Source organism: Amphiprion ocellaris, chromosome 11, assembly GCF_022539595.1.
Source record: "Amphiprion ocellaris isolate individual 3 ecotype Okinawa chromosome 11, ASM2253959v1, whole genome shotgun sequence".
Lineage (NCBI taxonomy): Eukaryota > Metazoa > Chordata > Actinopteri > Pomacentridae > Amphiprion > Amphiprion ocellaris.
In genome coordinates this window covers 22,962,119-22,984,358 of record NC_072776.1, presented here as the reverse complement: position 1 = coordinate 22,984,358, position 22,240 = coordinate 22,962,119, and the positions used below count along the sequence as shown (strand labels likewise).

Genomic DNA, 22,240 nt, shown 5'->3' with positions numbered 1-22,240 from the left:
CATGTTCTCTTTCTGCTAAAGGCATAACATTTCATAATTAAAAATGAAACATTTCCAGGGGCAATGCTGGAACCACTTAAAGATATTCTAGCCCAGTAATGACCATGGTAATGAATGTATGAGATGCCACTGAGACAGACAAAGCACGTCTTTTTCATTGACATGGATGTCTTCGTGTGTGAGTGCCTCTATGTACATCTGGATTAAAGGACACTCAACATGTCTGTCTGCCAAGCAGATGTAAACATCCATCAGTATTTACTCTTTCCTTCTCAGCATGGAAGCCTCGTGGCCACTACAAACATTAGATTCTTTGACAGGCAAGCAGAAGTCAACTTTAAAACCTAAATCTTAAAGCTACATTAATCACATCTTGGCCACTAATGAACTAAATTATTTAAGCTGTTGTCTGTAAATGATGTAAGTCTGCTAATTACTGTCCTTTTTGTGCTGTTATGGTCTCTGCAAATGCCTGCGAAAAATATCTTCAGCTTGCTGGATGTTTAGTGATGGCTGTTAGCTAGTTTAAATCCATCAAATAAGCTTTATTTATGTAGCACTTTTCAAGCAAATCAAATGCAGCTCAGTGTGCTTTACAAGCGACTGGCAAATCAATGGATGGTAAAAATAGATTTCAAGACTAATGAAATGAGGGACAATATGTCATGAGTAACAGAGATGATTAAATATGAATACAGGGCAGTGCAATCAATACAAATAACAATAAAAACACATTTATGAAATAGTACACAAAATAAATTGATTCTAGAAAAAAAATAACAGAAAAGTACTCAGAGAGCGCAGTGCTCCGCCAAGGCTGCTCAGTCTTTGTATCATTTCTGACAGATGAAATCTTTAATAAAAAAGGAACTTGTGCTGAGCACAGGTGTGTGTTATGCGTGTGTACTGCCAAAATATAATCACTTGGTCCTTGTGTCATTTCTGACCTTCCCTGAAAATTTTGTCCAAATCTATTAGTCCGTTTTTGAATGATGTTGATAACAGACAGACAGACAGACGGACAAACGTACGGCGTTCGTTACATTATTCCACCGCATTACTTGGCGGAGTAATAACAATGATGATGAAATATAAAATAAATGTAAATGTTAAACGATAAAGTTATAAGATACAACATGAAAGACAAACTAAATGAATGGGTCTTTAGTTTCTGTGTAAAAATGTTCATTTTTTTAACTCCACTCACATTTTTTGGAAGAAGCAGCTCGGAGTGAGATGGCAGAAATCAGCATCATCAGATGTTTTTGTTCTGCTTGAACTGGAGGGGCTGAGTGGCCTTCCTGGGTTATAAACCAGTAATATATCTGAAAGGCAGTCTGGTGCAAGGCCCTGCAATGTCTTATTACGAACAGAAGAATTTATAAATCAATGTGGAAACTAACAGGTAGTGGTTAACTGTCTGCTGTTTGGTGAAAGATGCTATACAGAACTGTGCAGGCAGACAAGAAACTACACAGCTGTGTGCACATGCAGAGCTGGGTGATGTTTCTCCATGTGATTGTAAATAACCCCAAGTAAAAAGTCATTTGACCACACAGTGCAACCTGAAAATGTGTTTTATTTTCCCATTTCCATTAGTCTTGTTAGGTGCCACATGTGTTCTTGAAAGCTTAGCGCCTAAAATCTGTTGTGAGATAACGGTTTCTGTGCCAAGGGTCATCTGTTTTAAGGAGTAGTTGTGTTTTAGACATTTTGATGTCAGAAAAATACGGAAAACATTAAAATGCCAGTGGTGAGAGTGAATCAGCCAATGCTGGACATTGATTTCTAGCTCGACAGCAATTTGGCTTGGTAGACTGCAGGGATGTTTAACCCCTGTTATGTTAATTTCTAAAGAACAGCTATGATCTTTTTGGATCATGTTTAATGACAAAAAGCAAAAATCCCAATAAACGTTATTTGTATCTCATTTTTAACTCCATTGCTAACCATTTCAAGCAATATTTAGTGCAATGGTGTTCTTTACCTCTAACAGATCATAGTTCAATGAGGATAATTCACTCGTTTTTCATAAAAAATGCGTCTTGAAACTTTTTTAAAAAATGTACATTGGAAAGACCTACGTATAAAATACAATAGTTTTACATGACATCGATTTTTTTATTTTGTTTTTAAATTTTTTTCCATTCTTCTTTTTTTATGTAGTGATGTTATTAAATTAACATAAAACACCTCCTCCGGTGAGTTTGCACATATGTGAAATGAACCATTTTCATTTTATATTTGATTACATTAAGCCAAGTAGAAGGAGTTTCATACCCCAAAAAATGCTTTTATATAATTTTTGTGTATTCTTTCACTTTAGAATGGGTCAATTTGGCAACATAATAAGAGGGTTAATAACCAGAGAGAACTTCACAACTCTGTGGATCCTGTATTTTACTAAAAGTGCTTATACAACTTATCAATTCACGGTTTGTTTTTGCAGCTGACAACCAAGCTGGAAGTGACACCAAACTGACTGTGGAGGATTTGTTCAAACCTGAGTTCAAGGTTCATGACCCGGAGGCCAAGTGGATTAACGGTGAGTCGTCCACATAGACTGTACTGCTGAAGTTCAGAGCTGGTTAGCTATGAATGGAAATGTGCATTGCCATGGGTAAAATTCATTGCTTACAGGTGTCAGTTCTAATTCAAATGAAGCAGGCTGTTGTTTAGAATCACAGATACAACGGTTACAAGGTCATAGTCACCTTTGCCTGAATTACACAATTACTTGAGTATCAGCCTGGTAAAGTGAGGACACATGCATGTCTCTTACTTTATGCTGCTGTACATACACTACTGTTCACAAGTTTGGGGTCACCCAGACAATTTCATGTCTTCCATAAAAACTCACACTTTTATTCATGTGCCAACATAATTGCACAAGGGTTTACTCATAATCAATTAGCCTTTCAACACCATTAGCTAACACAATGTACTATTAAAACACAGGAGTGATGGTTGCTGGAAATGTTCCTCTGTACCCCTATGTAGATATTCCATTAAAAATCAGCCGTTTCCAGCTAGAATAGTCAATTACATTAACAATGTCTAAATTGCATTTCTGATTAATTTAATGTTGTCTTTATTGAAAAAAATGCTTTTCTCTCAAAAATCAAGACATTTTTGAGTGACCCCAAACTTTTGAACTGCAGTATATATTTGTACAAAACACATCTTGACTTATACTTGACATTAATGACATCTCGATGAGGTCTTACAACAGTGCTGCTTTTGCTCAGCGGTAAAAGGATGACATCTCTCTCTGGCGTCTCTCCTGTTTTATAATTGAGGCTCACTAAAACAGCCAGCGGAGTTTTAAGCAAGGCTGGCATGTTTCACCTGAGCTTTACCTTGCATCTAGTTATGCAAATTTAGACGTTTGGATTTATTTTCCAGCTCCTCATTTACATTGTATTGATTCGTTATTTGCCAGAAGGGATCATACGTTAAGCCTGGAAGGCCTTGGCTGGAAATAAACCACATCAAGTGAAGTGCAAGTGAATCTGATTATGGTTTGCTTAGAGGGAGGGAGAAGATAACGATACCTCCGAGGGAATGGACGGACAGGATTGTGGTGTTCCTGCATTGCTCTCTGTCTGTCTCCTTTCCAGCGGATTAGTGTGTTTGTTTTGGCTTTCCTCTTCGCTGCCCATCGACTGTGCGACTCTCACTCTGCGCTCGAGGGCAAGGGAAAGAGGCAAGGCCTTTCTGTCCATCAATATTTCATTCCTGGGTGACATTTTTCCACTATCTTTGCAACGCCATCTAATTCCCTGAGCTGACCTCAGGCTAGACAGAGAGAGCACCAATGTTGTGCGATGAGGCAGTCAGAAAAGTCAGCTTTATAGGGTGGTTTTTGGATGGATGGGGCAAAATAGACCCCAGACAAATGGGAGCAGATAACAGACAGACGGGCGAGAGGAAAGATTGATCACTAGGATTTGGAGCAAAAATGAGATTTTTTTTTTCCCCCTAACCCAAAGGCTTTGAAGGTTTTGGCTCCACAGTCTTCAGTCTCTGTCTCCATTAGAGATAAATAGCTATGCCATGTGATCCAGTGAATAATAACTGCAAATGGGACGCAGTAGCCTGTATTTTCTCACATATCGTACTTAAAATAATGTTAGTGGCATTGCCAGCAAGCAAAATAAGCTAAAATTCACATTGTCACAGTGATTGTTTATACTCTATTAATATATTAGGTTTAATTTGTGTATTAATCATTAAAAGATTATGTTGACTTAATACTAAATGGCATGCAAAGATATAAGATACTATAGTGACAAAAGAAAGTAATTCATTTAATAATTAACATTTAATTATGTGTTTTTTTCACAGCAGAGGAGGAAAATTGAGCTAAGTCAAGGGTGCGGCTTCGGTGTTCACTCAAAAAAGTTACTGCTGGAATTGTTGTGGTGGAACATTTGTATGAGCCCTGTGATTAAAATGAATAATCCAACACAAAAAACATTCAGAGCTGCCTTAATGCACAATTCAAATCCTCAGCAAAACTTCCAGCTGAAATTTCATTTTCAATGTTGGTAGGTTGGAGACCGGAGGTTGTTGTTTTTGTTTTTGTTTCCCACGATGAAGAAAACTGTAACGTGCACATAGAAGAAGCAGGCTTATACCTACATCCAGTGAGTCAGACTACCTCATGGCGACGTTTCAGGCCTAAACACTCTTCTTCACATCCTTTTCTCAATGCCATCACGGGATTATAAGTTATTAGATGTTCTTGAGGGCATCTGTACTAGTGTACAGACTGTATTTTCCAGATGATGACTCAAATATGTTCTTGTCCAGCACCTGGAACTCATCACGTAGATATATGTGCTTTCTGGGTGTGTTTTTTGCAGCTGTATGATGGTTCTATGGAGAACAATTTAAAGAGCTCGAATGCTTAATTTATCAGTAAGATGATACAAAATATGAGTTGTTGACATTATCTGCATTGTCGACAAAATCCAGCTTATTTTTGTTTTGGTGGTTTGGAATCAGAATCAGAATTAAAAAACACATTTTATTGAAATATACAGTATAATATGCATTTTAATGATAATATAATATATAATGTGAAGTGTCTAGTCTGTTACACAATATTAAACCCATATCAGTTTCATTTTATGGTTGATGTGATATTTAAAAATCACACATGCTAATCTAACCATTCCAACATCTGCTGCAGACAGTGAAGCTAAGCTGAAAGACAGCAAATACTGAATCAATGAGGTTGAAGCGCTTGCTGAAACACTCAGTATCTTGTGACTTGGAATACGTTGGTGTGAACTATGTTACAACTACAGAACTTGTTAGTTTTCTCTTGGCCTACAGCAAATGAACTAATAAGCTTGTGGGGAAATGATGATACAAGCTCAATATCCAAGTGTATTTAATTCATATGGTGGTGGTGATGTGAAGCTGTGAATGGAGGGGTTACTATAGCTTCACATTATAACTCTATGATGCATGACAGATGGAATGCATAGATTTTTATCGATTAAGATTTAGATTACACTTTCATCTCTCCGTGAGGCCAGTTTTTCTGAGGACATTGTTTCCTAAAATGCCGCATAATCTGGCACAGATGAGAATGATGTGATTTGCAGTGGTCAGCTGGTGTTTTTAAATCAGTCACATAGGCTGACATTGCTTATATAGCAAGACAACTGCACAACTTTGTATATAATTTTACACAAATCTGCATATTTCCTATTCCGATATGCACGAACACAATCCATTTACAGAACATTATTGTCTGCAGTGTGGTCGGACATTTCTGCAGCTTCCCACTGAAATTCATTGTCCTTGTGATGTGGTGACAGTTGTTATTGATGAGGCTCTGTACAGATATTACGGTGAGACATCTGGATAATGCCGGGCACATGTGGGAAAGAATGACATGCATACTCTCCTCCAGCTGTTGCTTGTGTGCGCATATATGTGTGTGAATACTGGAGGCGTGTGTGTTTTTCACAGTGATGCATGTTACTGAGAAAGTCACATTCAGCTGCTGCCACATGTGATTCAGTGAGCGTCACTCTCCATCAGTATTGTCGCAGCTTCCCCTCCCAGGCTGGGCACCCTCAGCCTGTCACTGACAATCTGCCGAGAGAAGAGCATCATATTGTGTTCACATTAGCTCAGCTTGGACAAAATAACACACCAGTTGGTTCACATAAGCTCCCAAAATCAGAAACAGAGAGTATACTCAGTAGACAGTAAGTGAAGTGGTTTAGCACGTTGTTTGACAGTTTTTTCTTTGTATGAGAGACAACATATGATTCAAACACTAAAATGAACATTACTCTGTATCATTTATGTAGCATAAATGAATACATACTACAAAGTGCATCATGCTAAGTGTGCATGTACGTAGCTGACTGAACACTAAAGCAGTTTTACAGACAACAAAACTGCATGTCAAATCGACACACAGACATGTTTGGGTACAAATTGACCAGTTTATGTGAGGTAAAACAATACATGATCCTATAGCCTTTACGTATGGAAGCACATATCTATCAGTAAAAGAAAGAAAATACGGAAGAAAAGTTGTTCATGTTAGGTTACTATGCCAAATTTTTCAGTTAAAATTAAAGATTTTTATCTCCAAAGTCAAAGCAAAGTCACAATTATGCTTTACTGAGTCAGTGTTGAGTTTTAAAATAGTCCAAATTTGGATTAAAAAAAAATTATTCTAAGACAAAATAAAGTCGTAATCATGTCTTTAGGCCACTTCATGCTTTTCACAACCACCTATGTGGATGTAACTTTGGTCATCTGCTCAAGTCTACAAGGGTCCGTTGTCAAGATCTTTCTTTGTCCCGTGTTCCGGCTGCATTGATGAAAACATGTACAAAGTCCTCATTTAACACATTGTCACTGTTAAATGTTTCAGATTATCAAACTAATTTTATGAATGTAAGACAAAGATAACCCAAGAAAACAAACTGCAATTTTTAGATGAATATATTTTTTGAAAAAAAACATGTTGTCCAGCCCATTTTGCCCTATGTTAAAAAAAAAAAAAAAAGTAATTTTTCCCTTAGCTACAAATCTATCAAATGACCACATTTGTTTGTCAGTTGGGTTCAATCTCACCAGCCGCATCCACATATGATTACTGCCAGGCTTGTTCAATGAAGCAACACATGATGCCACATTAAAGACATTCAAGAACATGTGACAATTACCAAAATTTCTCCAAGAACGTGTCAACATCTACATCTAACAAAAGAACCCAGATGAACTTCAAAAGAACTGCAGACCTCACTGGGCTCAGTTAAGGTCCGTCTATACAGTATGATTCTACAATAAGGAAGACTGAGTGAAAATGGCATCATGGGACAGCTGCAAGGTGCAAATCACTACTGATCAAAAAAATATAAAGGTTCATCTGGTATTGACAAAAAAGTATCTGGATGAAAAACATCCTGTGGACTGATGAGTCAAAGGTAGAACTTTTTGAAAGACATGGGTCCGTTATATCTGGTTTAAAGCTAATACTGCATTCCACAAGAAGAATATGATACCAACAATGAAATATGGTGATGGTAGTGTGATGGTTTGGGGCTGCTTTGCTTCAACAGGACCTGGACGACTTGTTATAATTGATGGAGCCATGAATTCTGCTCTCTATCACAAAATCCTCCTGGAGAATATCCAACATCAGTTCATGACCTAAAGCTCAGGTACAAATCATTTATGCAGCATGACAATGATCCAAAGCACACAATTAAGTCCACCTCTGAGTGGCTCAAAAAGAACTAAATTAAGGTTTTGGAGTGGCTGAGTCAAAGTCTGGACTTGAATCCAATTGAGATGCTGTGGCAAAACCTTAAAAGGGCAGTTCATGATCATAAACCATCTAATGTGGCTGAATTAAAACTATTCTGCACAAAAGAGTGGGCCAGAACTCCTCCATGGTGATTAAAAGACTGATCAAAAGCTAGCACAGAAATTTAACTGCAGTTGTTGCTGCCAAGGGTGATTCAACCAGTTATTAGGTTTTCTCCTTTTTCAGAGGTGATATAGGGTTTCAATAATTCTTTAATAAAGCATAATTTAAAAATAGCATTTTGTGTTTTTAATGGTTATAATAATATATAATATTCAATGAAATATGCAAAGACAGAAGATTTCTGTAGGAGGGGCATACTCACAGTTTTGGCAAAAATTTGCAATTTATTTGAGAATTTTTTCCCTGAAATTAGCTAAAAGATATTTCAAAATGATTGATTGTATCTTTTATACAGGTCCCTATTGGGCAAACATGACAAGATACAAACATCTTATTCCTTAGAGTTGCACTGAAAAACACCAAATATCTGTGAAAGATAAAACAAACAAAAAAAAGTGATGAAAATCTGACAGCAACAGTACCAGAAAAAATATGTCAAAGATCGGTGGAATATTGTATTGTTCAAAAATTGTAATGCAGAAGCACAGTGTAATTTCACAGTCAGACACTATAAAAGAACAAATTACTATTTTTCAAATAACATTTCTGATGTGATATTATTCACAGTTTTGGCCTGTTTATTTTTCATGTATTGTTTAGTTTTTCTACAGTTAACATGTAATTGAAGACATTTTTGGTAATTATTGTCTGTAGTGTAATTAGGAAAATTTGCAAAATAACTGAATTACAATTGAAAAACTTATTTATTTATTTTCTTTACAGTTTATTCTATATCTAGAGGCACATCAATGTCTTTTGAGGTCCACGTTGTAAGACTGGAGGTCAGACATTGTACAGATGTGAACACAGCTGTGCGTTTACCTCCCAGCTCAGGCACATCATTGCCTCAATAAATGACCAGTACTACAGTAATCTCTGTAAATCTGTTATTGAGCTTTTAGCTGTCAATACTGCTAACCTCAAACAAATTACCGCTTGACTTCAGTTACCAGCTAGCTGCACCGCCTGTCAGCTCTCTGCATTTTCTGCAGTCAAATTCACAGTGTATTGGGAGGGATTTTTTTCACCTTAAAAACAGGCTTGTGGTTGACCAATTCATAAATTCCTGTTGTATTTTATTGGGTGCATAACTTTACTGGACACCTCCAAGAAATAAACACATGTAATTATATGAAAACAAAACTGGGTGCTGTTGAAAAGATTGAGCGCATGCGAAAGGTTTACATTTCTGTCCTAATATCTCTCTGGAACAAACATACCAGCAGGTGATGACTCTGTCCATAACTTTGTGCTCTGTTTTGCTAAGAACTGTAAGATGGCCTACACTTCTAGTCTTACCAGACCAAGGGGTTATCTTCACATTAGGACTTCTCCATCAGAATAAGATGGAGTCTTTTTGCCATTTCACTTTTATCTGAGTAATTCAGGGAACATTTCTGTAGCAGCATTTCAGACTATGCTTCAGTCCTCCAAAATCACATGATTACTTCGCAAGCTGCTGTATATTATTAACAGGTGACATTCCTGTAGCTAGACTGAGTGGATAATGACACTTTAGAGTGTAAATGCAGTAATGGAAGGTGACATCTGCTGAAGGAGAGTCATATCTTCCAGAGTGCGTCCTTGACAATGATAAATGCCTTCCCGCTTACGTCTAATTACTGGCATAAGCTGGCTAATGCTGATTCAACTAATGGAAAATCCCAATTTCCATTCAGAACATATTCTGCTTGACTCGTACATTTATGCAGTACAACATCCCTGCTCGTATTCCATGTCATGTCTGAATACATGTCTAGTATTTGATCCTTTCTCTAATGTGCATGTCTTCTACAAATACTGTTAAAGCCTGAAAGAGGGTACAAATCCTTTGCCATTAAAACTGTTTCCATTTGTGTATCTCAATGTTCTTTTGATCAGCTTTCTGTTTTTTCATCTATGTTTGTGTAGGCTCACATTAATCTAGCCATTTATCTGCTATTATAATGGTGGCTGTCTGTGTGCTTTGATGAGACAAATTAAGTCGAATATGGCCTATATTTCTGATTTTTTAAAAAAAATAGTTATAGTTAACCTCATCTCACCATTGCTTGGAATTTTGTCCATATTGGACAATCCCACATATCATTCATTGCCTTTGTTTAGCTTTTTTTGGAGCTCATCTTGCTGCAGAAGGCTACACTTCCTAGGGTTATGGGTTAATTCAGGAAGCTAGAGTTTGTATCCCGCTATACAGTTATTATAGCCCTAACCCTAAACAAACTGCAACCATGCTTTCTTCAGCATTGCCTCAATAGACAGCAACACTTTTTGAAAGAAAAAATGGTTTGTCATAGAAGATAATCCTGCCAATGTCAGTGTTCTTCTCTGCTAAAAGGACTGAGTTAACTGAGATGTAGAGAAAATACAAACACAAATCACACATGAAACAAGAAGAGCACTCCGAGAGCACAGTACTCCGCCAAGGCTGTTCATTCCCCCATATAGCATTGTTAGAAATGCAGAATTTTAATTTACTTATTTTTTTTTTTTTTTTTTAGAAATGCAGAATTTGTTTATTAGTTATTGATGATCAGAAATCACGGCAACATAGAATGTGGCCATTTAATATAGATGTACCCACAAACAAGATGACCTTGCTCTGAGGACAGGCGTGTGTTATGCATGTGTACGTTAAGTACGGATACCGAATTGTGTGACCTAAATATGTAACGGGCAACGGGAATTGATGGGACTCAGAAACATCCCCACAATTTAATCAGTTGTTCCTTGTGTCATTTCCCAATAAGTCCCGATAAGTCTACAGTGGTCGATTTGTATTCGGATTGCAATCACGTGATTGTCAGCAGGCAGCTGATGTAGTGTTCACTTGTAGTCAATGTTACAGCGCTGCTATCTTGCATAGTAATGTTGCTAACAGACGGACAAACAGATGGACAGACAAACGTACGCCGATCGTCACATTACTCCGCCGTGTTACTTGGCAGAGTAATAAAATGAAAATAAATTTTAGCTATGTCTAATTGTTGCTGAGTGGTTGGTCTTGTCAGACCAATGTCAAGCCCATCAGTCCTCAGAGCAGGAGTAGTTTAGGTGCAGGTGGTGAGGGGTGCAGGGTTGTAGTTTCTTTAAAACCACAAAGCTCAAGTGTGAAGCTCATCTCTCAAGGGCAACCACTGATACCTGCAGATATAGCCTCCACCAGGAGAGGTCTGTGGGTGTGGAGGTCCAGGCTGCTGTGGACTAGCAGGCCTCAGGAGACCTGCAGTGAAGTCCACAGAGGGAACAACAGAAGGTTATTCAGGGATGTGATAGACTGTTCATGATCCAGGCAGTGCAACCACACTTTCTGTTTTCATTTTATGTTCTAATGCAGTGAGTACTGTCAATAATTCTATCAAAAAAAATATTGCTGTGGATTAAATGTTGTTTCCCACTAAGTATTGCAGTCATGGTAACACATAGGTGTAGTTTGCAGCTAACACAACTGTTCTCTTGCATTGTAGTATGTTTTAATTTACAGTTCCATTATTCCTGCTGATATACATCATACAAAATACAAAAGTGTTCCTTGCAGCTGTCATATTTACATAACTGTACTGACTGTGATAAAAGCAGGGGTCGTGGTGAGTCAAGGGCTTGTAGAGGACATGGCAAGATTTGTGTATCTGACAAGATGACTGAGCTTCAACTTGCTTGATTTCATTCCTCAGTCTCCAACATTTACATTGGCAGAAAAACACTAGCACCCCTGGCTGGCTGTGACATTTGCATGTTTAAGCCTCATTATACAGAATGATGTACGTTAGATTTGACACTTGAAGGCTGTCTGAAATGCATTCTGCTGAACGGAAGTTCTCCTGATTTAGGACATTAAACTAGACATGTATTGTATTTAGTAAAAAAATATTTGCACATCCATAGATTCTTTTCAATAAGGGAGGAGGTATAGATGTCGTTTTACTGTTTAATGGAAAAATCACATTAGGCGTAAATAATTCTTCCAAGCTCAGTGTTCTGTGTGCATCTTTAAACACATCTGGAGGGGATCTTTAAGAAGGAGCAGTGACAGTGTGTGAAAATCAGGCAAATAGCATCCAGCAAAAACTCACAAAGCTTTTGCTGTCAGCGCATCTGGATTTTGGCAGAGGATTCTGTTTAGTGCTATTTTATTGAGTAAATATATATATTTTTTGCCCCTGCTTTTAAACCTAAGCGTGCAGTTCTGCTGCACTGGAAATGAGCACTGACACTCATTTGTATTGGCACTAGCAACATAGCACATAATGTCAAGATGATCTTTGCCACCAGTGTTCCCCCTCCGGATGAGCCACTTACCTTGGCACTGACACATTTCATTACTCTCGCTGTGGGGCAGTATTTGGTGAATGATTGTTTTTCCTCCGCACCTTTTATTCTAAATCAAGAATTTGGCATGCGGTTTGAAGCTCTTGGCTTGACTGCCAATGACTGGGCTGTGACCCAAGTTACAGTTGGGTGGGGTGTGGACACACTGGTACACTTGAACTGAAATTTTACGCTTGTAGGTGTATTTCACGGCTGAGTGAATTTAAGATAGCATGAACATTTTCTTAATTAGTGTAAAGCATACAGTAATTGCGTGTCAATGCCAGATCATGCTCTGATTTCAAATAGATGTTTGCGTGCCAGCACACTTGTTTTCTTCACTGGATGGCTAATCACTCCACCATTCTGTACACTAGGTCTTCTTGCGTTGAGCCATCAACCCACCTTGATTTTCTTTCATTTTCCTAATTAGCTACATGATCACGCCAATTAATCTCTATTCCCTCGCCGCTTGACGTGGTGGCAAAAGGAATTAAAGATCAGCCAGTTTGCTGTCAGCTGCCAATGATCTGCAAAGTGGTTTGCAACATATGGATTGGTAGCAAGGAAACAGGGGGCTGGAAAGAAAAAAGTAAATTACATTCTTTTTAGACTGTTTTTCCACTAGCATGCCTTTGCAGGATCGTTTTTAGGGGTTAATTAGGAACTGCATGCTCTGGTGCCTCCCATTAATTAAAATTAGAGACTCCCCAAGCTGTGCTTGGAACTGCTGCTAAAGCGTCAGTGTGGGATGACTGTGTGTGTGCTCACATGTTTATGTGTGTGTTTGTCCCTGCTGATGTGCAAATGCATACCATACATACACACATCTGTTAGAGCGTGAAGGTTGTTAATGGCTGCGTGCTGATGTTTGGCAGCTCTTTAGCTAAAAGCAGCCGGACAGCTCTGGTGGAAGGACAGACAGACTAACATGTAAGTTCTCTCTGGATTTCTACTCTGACAGACAAAATGTTGTGATTGGGAAAGCTTCCTCATTTGTGTGTCTCCAGTGCCACCCAGCACTAACCCCACATCCTTCTAAGCCTTATGTATCTCACACTCTTCTCCATCGTCCATTAAGCTCATGTTAGCCCGTCCTATTTTTGCGGCTCCTGACATGCCTATTATCACTGCTCTGAGCAGTGAAAGACACTGATTAAAAGAGAGAGATTGAATTCTCCACTGTTCTCCCTGTGCCTTTGCTCACTGTATGCAATTTTCAACAGTCATTGCTGAGGTCAGACATGAACACAGCCATTAGTGCATCAGGAGGCTACTGATTCGCTACTGTTAAAAAAAAAAAAAAAAAAAAAAAACTTCAAGCAAAATACTATTTTTGGCTGTGTAGGTTTACCTGTGGATGTACCATTAATTGCATAATAACCCCACCCACCTCCCCTGGCACAAAAAGTAGGAAACATAAACATGAGCAATAGGAACCAACAACTGAAAATCAATACGAGGCCCAGCTATAAATACAGGGCTGTCAGGAAGTTGTCATGTCATGGTGCATGAGGTTTAGGCTGGAAAAAGGATGGCAGGGAGTGTAAAACACTGAAGCAATAAAGTGGAGAAACAAAATGTCTGTCAGACTCTGTGGAAAGAGCTGATCTTGTCCTCTACGTGAAGTACAGAGAAGGAAAGAGTATGATTGCTGAAAAAAATGTTCCTGTTCACTGATTTTCCACAAACAGCAAATTATACCATCAAATTAAAGTCAAGACAAATATATTTATAAAACATAATAGCAGCAGACCACGCATACTGGTCCCATCTTGGTTCAGTGTCAATCTGCAACATGAATGTAAATGTTGGGACAACAGGCTCACTCCCCCAGGTTCCTGAAATTTGCAAATTTTTGTATTCTGCTGAACTGTAATGACAAACTGGACCTTCATTACACTAACAATAAAAACCTCTGCTCTTTTACAGACAGTGATATTATAGAAACCTTAACAATACACAGTGTTTATTTGCCTGCTAAGAGCTGTTTGATCATAGAAAAGATGTCTATCACCAGCGATATTTCTGAGTTCATGTAGGAGACAGTTCAGTGTCAGTTGTAAGGATGTCCTCCATCTTCTGCTCGGCTCCTCAGGGTGTTATCACCCAGTTTAATCTTCATGTTGCACCTGCAAAGAGGTATAAAAGTGTGGTTATGGAAGCTGGAAGGGATTGAGGAGGTGGAAGTCAGTAGGTTTCCACTCAGGAGACTTCAGCTCGAGTGCTGTTCCTGACCATTCTTACAGTATTTTTGACTTAAGTCTCATTTTTATTTTTGCTTTCACTTGCTGTGTACTTGCATTTTCAGGCAGTGTTTGGTTAAGTTTAGGCACCAAATCATTTGATGATTTTAGAAAAAGATCATGGTTTGGTTTGAAATATACCCTCGCTACATTTACCACATTACAAAGGGCATCTTTGTGCATTTCCAAGGAGACGACTCCTCTGGAGAGTTTAGATGCTCTTGGTAACTGTTGTTACTGGGCTAACTTTCTGTTTATTCATCATCATATTTAGTGATAACCATTTAATGGGCTGATAACATCTGAACTGGGTGTGGAATTTTTGGTATTTGGAATTTAGAATGAGGTCAGAAATGGAACGGATTTCTGAGTAAAATTATAGTAATTATATTTGTATAAACCAAAATTACAAACTTACTGTCTTAAAAAGAACAGATACAGTGTGGGACCTCATATGAAGTATAATTTACACAAAACACAGAGTTCCCTGTGTGCACAGTTATGCTCAAGAACCTTACCATTAGTCTTAGACACTGTTAGGTTTAATGCCACTTCAGAGCTGGACAAACTTTGTTTGCTGTCTAATTTAGGTGAAGTTGAAAATGAGATTCATTTTATGGTTTACGATCCTGTATATGAAGTTGTAAGAGAGGTACTTTTCAGAAAGATGTGCTGTGTTTATTTTGACTTCTTTTGGTTGGATCACCATGAAAAACTTGAGTTATGTTTTAGAAGGGGAACCTTTTTTCATGGCAGAGTTTCTTTGCCAGGTCTGGGATAAAAGACAACGTATTTTGTTTGAGAACTGAGCAGGAGAAAAATGTGTGTTTTGGATGTATTGCTGCAATACTAGTGTATTTGGGTCTTGTAAACCCATGAGGGTTGGGCATCAATCAATCAATCAATCAATCAATCAATCAATCAATCAATCAATCAATCAATCAATCAATCAATGTATAATATATATTAGTATTTTTATGAGACAATTGTAATTCACGTGAAAATAAACAGTTCATTAGTGTATAATTGATCACAGTACTCTAAAGTAAAATATGAGATTTAAAATGCATACAACACTAAACATAAAGAAAATTATATAATACTGTATTAAGGACATCGAGGAAAAATAAGTTAAAAAGAGAAAGGAAATCATAAAAAAAGAAAATGGCCCCTCTTAGGGCATCCATGGTAAGTTAGCAACAATGTTGTGTTCAGTTCGTATCAGTAATTCTTACAGTAACCTGCTGAATGGTCATTATTGTTTTTGGCTCCAGAAGAGCATCTGACTATTCAATATTTAACAGAATTTTTAGAAAAATAGTACAATACTGTTTGAATTTGAATTTTTACAGTGATTTATTACAGTGTAAATACGAAGGAAATGTGATGGATTCACTCAAAATGATTTTTTTTTTTTTTTTTTTTTTTTGTGCCACCAATCTGGTTAGTCCTGTTAGCTGGACTTTTAGCAGCTTTTTGTGGGTACATTTTAACACCTGAGTCTTAAGATATGGAGGGTGTTCGGAGCACATGACTCACACAGCAAACGTTGGTATTTTCATCATATCTGTGTTTAGATTTACAGGGTTACTGTCAGCAAACAGAGGTCCAAACAAACAAAAATAACATTAATGTGATTTTAGGGTTGAGTCAGCTCAGTGTTTCACATCAGGTTTGATAAAAAAAAAAAAAAATAATAATAATAATAAGCATGTTCAGGACAAGTCTGTAAGATTTTGTGTATTGCATATTGTATTTTGTATTATCAACTGTCAGAGAGGGAACTTGAAATAGTAACACTCAGATTATAGTAATATAATAATGTGTATTTAACCTTTGAAAAACATCAGCGCAACAATGTTCATTATTCACAGTAGAAATCACAGGTGGGATTTATATATAATTCCTCCTTTAATAAAAAATGTCTCATAACATAGATACAGAATTAGAGAGATATTCATGTTTGGCACTTTATCTTGGATGAAGTGAATATGTGACATGTGCACCCCACCTGAGTGCAAAATCTTAAAAAATAATATATTTTTGTAAATTTCATATCTGAACCTGTTTAACAATAGAAGAAAAACAACTGTCCCTGCTGTAGTCACGGCAGTCCAGTTCACATTGTTCAATTGCTGAGTTGATGTCCTTCTTTCTCACTGTTTTCTCTTTTAAATATGAATCACCACGTCTTATTCAACTGTTTGTGAGGTTACATTCAGCCTGCAGGCAAATGTGGCCCAAATTAGATTTCTTTGCTCATATGTGAGTCAGATCATTTTTTCATGGCAGTGTGAAAGCACAGGCCGTATGGAATCTGATCACCCCATGTCTGATTTCGACCACTTCCTTATGTGGGGGTTGATCAGACAGGCCCGACCTTTTACTGTGTGACTTGGTTCATGTGACTTAAAGGTCAATCAATTGAACTAACTGTGTTGTAATGACTCTTGTGGAAAGGTATTGAATGAATGAATAAAAGTTGTCCCTGACATCTTCAAATTTTATTTGTTGAAACATAAAGGTAGAATATCTTCTCTGATTGCTTCTAGTGCATCCATGTGGATTTTGCTTTTCTGCTTTTTTCATATACGACTGAAAATGTAGCTGTCCACTGTAGTGGATGTCATGAATTAATGTTTATATTATTCTCATCAGGACCTATGTGTCAGTTTAGAGGAAAAAAATAGTATGAGGTGTGAACATAAATTAGAGTAATTATGAATTATATTATATATCTGAAAATAATATTTACTATTAAGGCAAGACACTATACAGCCAAAAATATAATTCTTGACTGTATTCCAATAAAACTGCATGGAATTTAGTATTTTTTAAATACTCTAAGCCAGAAATCTTCACTTCAGAAGCATTCACATTCCTATTTGTATTCTAAAGATTTTTACTGAAGGTTTTTTTTTTTTTTTAATAAATAATTTACAGCCTGATCATTTTGTTCCTAAAAACATGTAAAATTGGATCTTCTTACTCTATGTTATATTTTGCACCTGAAAATATTCTTGATTTATGGAGTGATGAAAATAGATATCCAACATCTCCTCTGTAAAAACATTTGGCTCTAATATGTCAACATATGGCACAGAAAGAGATTTTTCCAGGTTTTTGTTCTTCTTTGTGCATTGCAATATAAAGGATGATTGTGTTAATATAAGTGATCAGCTGGGTCATTTTCAGGTTGGTTTTTATCAGATTAAATGAGTCCTCTACAGTCAATGGTTGTGTATCTCACTTAAAATAATAAATGTTGAAAAGAAATCCAATTGAACATGTTTCAAACCCTGATTAGGTGTATTCAAAAACTTTGAAATTTCACTCTGTTTTTAAAAATAATTAATTCCACAAAAATTCTGATGCAAATGCAGAATTGTATCATTGTAATCTGATATTGTTCTGACTCATCTGCTCCATGAATAAGCCATGTTCTGTGCTCTTTGTATTCATTAACCTCCTAAGGCTCATTCATTTATGTCCTCTGTAGTGGACATTTGTTTTTGATCGATATCTTTTGACTCATTTGAGCGACCCTACTAAATCCTGATGTGCTCTGGAGAGGACATTCCAGCATTTTCAATCATATCTCGTCACTGGGTGGAATGAAGGGAACTTTGTTTTCATGCTGAGACAAACGCAGGCCTCCTGACTGTTGAGAGTTTAATTTATGTTCATGTTCAGTTGAATTCAGCTTTTTAACCCTAACTGAAAAGTCCCAATAAACATTGTTTATATGTAATTATTAACTCCATTACTAACCATTTATGTCACTATTTAGTGCATTGGTGTTCCTTACCTCTCACAGATTGTGTTTCAATGAGGATAATTCACTCATTTTCCTTTAAAAAAAAATGCATGTTAAAGCTTTTTTTAATGTACATTGGAAAGATCTACACATAAAATATAATAGTTTTACATGACATTGATTTTAAAAAAAAATTACATTTTGATTTTTTTTTCCGTGGAGTTGATAAATTAACACAAAACACTTCTTCTGTGCAGGGTGGGTGTGCAAATATGTGAAATGAACCATTTTGATTTTATATGTTGATTACACTTATTAAGCTGAGCAGAAGAAATTTCATACAGAAAAAATGTCAACAATTTATTTTTTTGACTTTTTTTTTTTTTTGCTTTAAAATGGATCAATTTCACTCGTAACATAACAGGATGGTTTTATCAGAAAATGGATTGACATTCTGGTTTTCTTGTCAGCCTGTTTTGATTTAGAAGTGTTGCTATTTTTTTTCCGTTGTGTTGTAGACAACACAATGGAACTACAGTGGACATGCTGGAAAATCTACAATAAAAATATTTTATATTATGAGCTTTTTTTTTTAGCTCAAAAAAGGCAGGAAATCACACACAAAAAAACAAACAAACCATTAAATTAAAAGATCCTTTTTTCCTTTGGTTCTTAGGAGGTTAAAGCTTTCTTTTAAATCACTGTAACTGCAGTTGATTTCTGTTCAGTGTGGCTTTGCTGTAATGAATGAATGTTTGTTATATTCACTGCAGTGTCATTGTTAAAGGCCCTTCAGTGGGATTGTAGTGAGACAGGCCAGTGATTGGCTTTTACTTGACTGTGGAGGTGGAGGCAGTGATGGAGCAGGTGAAGAAAGCGAAGGTGGAGATGTGCAGATGTCCTGAGACGAGTCAGTGTTCTGTTTTAATGAGGAAAGGACTGTAGCCCAAACCAGTTCAAACACTGTTTGGCCAGGTACTCTTTTGTTTCTCTAAATCAAATATTTATCAAAATAACATTTCTTATAAATGTGTCAGTTCAAGGTGAAATGGTTGAAATTTTGATTTTTTTTTTCCTGTTTGCAGTGTTGAGCTTCTCTATGGCTTTTAGTGGTGCTCACTTTCTTTCTTTGTTTGCTCTTAGAAAAAAAAACAGACCCAACATTTATAAAACAATTAATTTAGATTTCATTTGTCAGCTTTCTATTTGTAATTTCCCTAATAATAATAAAAACACAATAATGAGTAATGAGAAGAATAGAGCAGGAAAAGAAGAGCTGCTGCTGGCTGCTTTCAGAACCATAGAGGGTTAAGTTTGTTCCACTTGTCCTGTTTTGTTGTACGGCCGTTGGCATCCAACTTTTTATTTTTTTGTTAAAGTGAGTGATGTTTATGATATTGTGCCACCACACTTCAATGATGATGGCAGGAACAGAATGCAGCCCTGTATCATTATTAAAATAAATTTACGCCTCGTCCATGAATCATACATCAGTGATAACCTAATTTTGCACATGAGACTTGATGATAAAGACACATGAAAACAGAAATGCATGGTAAAAATAGTATACCATCAGTACGTCTGAGACCTCCCCAACATTTCACAAACCGTGTTTTCAGGGGAGTTTATGTCTTATTAAGAGCAGCCAGGCTCCCCGCAGCTCCCCTGTATGGTTTGCACTCTGCCTGCCTGTGAAATGGCTTGGTGCCTCCAGGTTTGCTAACTTTTAGACGAGTTCAGGCTAGTTGAAAGCTTTTCATCGAATTTTGTTTGAGGCTTGGGAGAAGCACTGGGCTTCTTTTCCTGTCATTGTGATTCCATCCAAAAAGTAGACTTTTTTTAGGCTTTAAAATTGCAGGTGCATCACAAATTAAAGTAAAGCACGGTTTGCATCCCAATGCCAAATGATTTGGAAGGAAATAAATTACACTTGGATGAATAAAAGTGTCTCAAAAAACCCATACACTTTCTCTTTTTTTCATCACCCAGCACTAGGCAAATTTAAAAATAATAGGACTGCATCTCCTGAGAAGATTGTAAAGATTTTTAGGTTACTGAGGTATATACAGAAAACCAATTTCCACTACCTGATAAATTGATTTTCCTTAGATATATTTAACTATCTAGAAAAAAAAATGCTCCTTCTTCATCATCATGGCTTTGGGTTTGCTTTTGTTATTTTGAATTAATTTCACAGCAGGTTCTTTCAATAAAATATTGCACCATCCACAGCTTAGAAATGAAACAAATAAAAACAGAGCACAATAGACAGATTATGTTCATTTCGTTGTTTCTTATTTGAGAATAACATTACTTTTTAACGGAGTGAGGAAAAGATGAGTGTTGTTGGTTAAAAACTGGTCACACTGGTCACACTATTCTAAAACAGAGCAATGTTTGGTGGGAAAGAAAAAGGTGAGAAAACAATACTTTCGAAAACAAAAAATGTACTATTTTTCAATATTACAGTTTTATAACCAGTGTACTGCCACACAGGCTGATTTAATGTAGCATCCTGTATATTTTGTGCCCATTGTTCTGAGCTGTGTTTTGCTGTGAGACAAGATGAACAACTGACTAAATTATATCAAAATAAATACCCAACAATAAATAAATATATCTATTGCATATTGTTTATTTTATAATTTGGCCTTGCAAAGAAGAATAAATTATACAACATTACAGAGCTGAAAATAATTAGTTTATTTATTAGTTGGTTAACATTTTGGCACTTAATTTATAATTGAAATTCATTTGAATTGCTGGTTATATTTTAGATTGTACATCTGACAAAACAATTTAAATGCATCACCTTGGACTCTGGGAGGTTTTTATATTTTTATAGATCAATATCAAACAAACAGTAGTCAGGTCAATGCATAAAAAAACAATCTATATTTCCTGCCACTAATACACACTGCCATTTTAAAGTTTGGGGTCTCCCAGGCAATTTCATATTTTCCATGGAAACTCACACTTTTACTCATGTGCTAACATAATTGCATAAAGGTTTTGTAATCATCAGTTAGCCTTTCAACACCATTAGCTAACACAATGTAGCATTAGAACACAGGAGTGATGGTTGCTGGAAATGTTCCTCTGTACCTCTATGGAGATATTCCATTAAAAATCAGCTGTTTCCAGCTAGAATAGTCATTTACCACATTAACAATGTCTACACTATATTTCTGATTAATTTAATGTTATCTTCATTGAAAAAAAAACTGCTCTTCTTTCAAAAATAAAGACATTTCTGTGTGAAACCAAATTTTTGAATGGTAGTGTACATTATAGTACAGTGTGGCACCAGAGCCGGTGCTTCCTAATGCCACTACCTTTTATCATATTAACATATGTGAAAGTAATTCAGAGCAAAAGAACTGAGCACCTGTGACAGTGGAATGTTTTGTTGTATAAAAACATTATGAACGTGTATCAGGCAATCTGACGACATGAAGAAAAATCCTTTAGTAGTTTTTTTTTCCCTCAACAAACACAAGACTGAAAAGTCATTAATTCACTGCAGTTGGAAAAATTGAGATCTACAAATCACAAGTTGAGCAGCTGATATGCATACCTTCTTGTGATAGATGCTGCAATGAATATGGTGCAAAACACAGATGTGAAGGCAAGGAGAAAATTTACGTTTGTAAATCAGTATGAGAATTTATCCAATGAGAGTTGCACATTGTAGACGATTTTCTCTTGAATGCATTATTTTTTATGGGTATTTTTCACAAACACTTGCTGCTTGAACCAGCTGCTACTAGTTTCAAATGCTGTTTAATTAAAATAAATGATTGTGATGTGCAGCAGTTTCCAGTGTTGCAGGTGCTCAGTTGTTTAGCACCATTGATGTCGTCCTTGTTTTGTTCTCATTAATGTTGGTAACAATAACACTCAAAATTGCTTAACCCTTAGACGCATAAGTGTGTAAAAAATGACCTGATGAGTTCG

At 36.6% G+C, this 22,240-nt stretch overlaps 1 protein-coding gene across 2 annotated transcripts in view; it reads left to right on the top strand.

Moving 5' to 3' along the window:
- Nucleotides 1-22,240, top strand: part of LOC111575549 (inactive dipeptidyl peptidase 10) — a 259,847-nt gene that overhangs the window by 145,840 nt on the left and 91,767 nt on the right. For both annotated transcript variants that reach the window (XM_055015293.1, XM_055015294.1), the window contains exon 3: nt 2,450-2,545. In XM_055015293.1, coding sequence (XP_054871268.1) covers nt 2,450-2,545 — 96 coding nt within the window. The remainder of the gene's footprint in view (nt 1-2,449; nt 2,546-22,240) is intronic.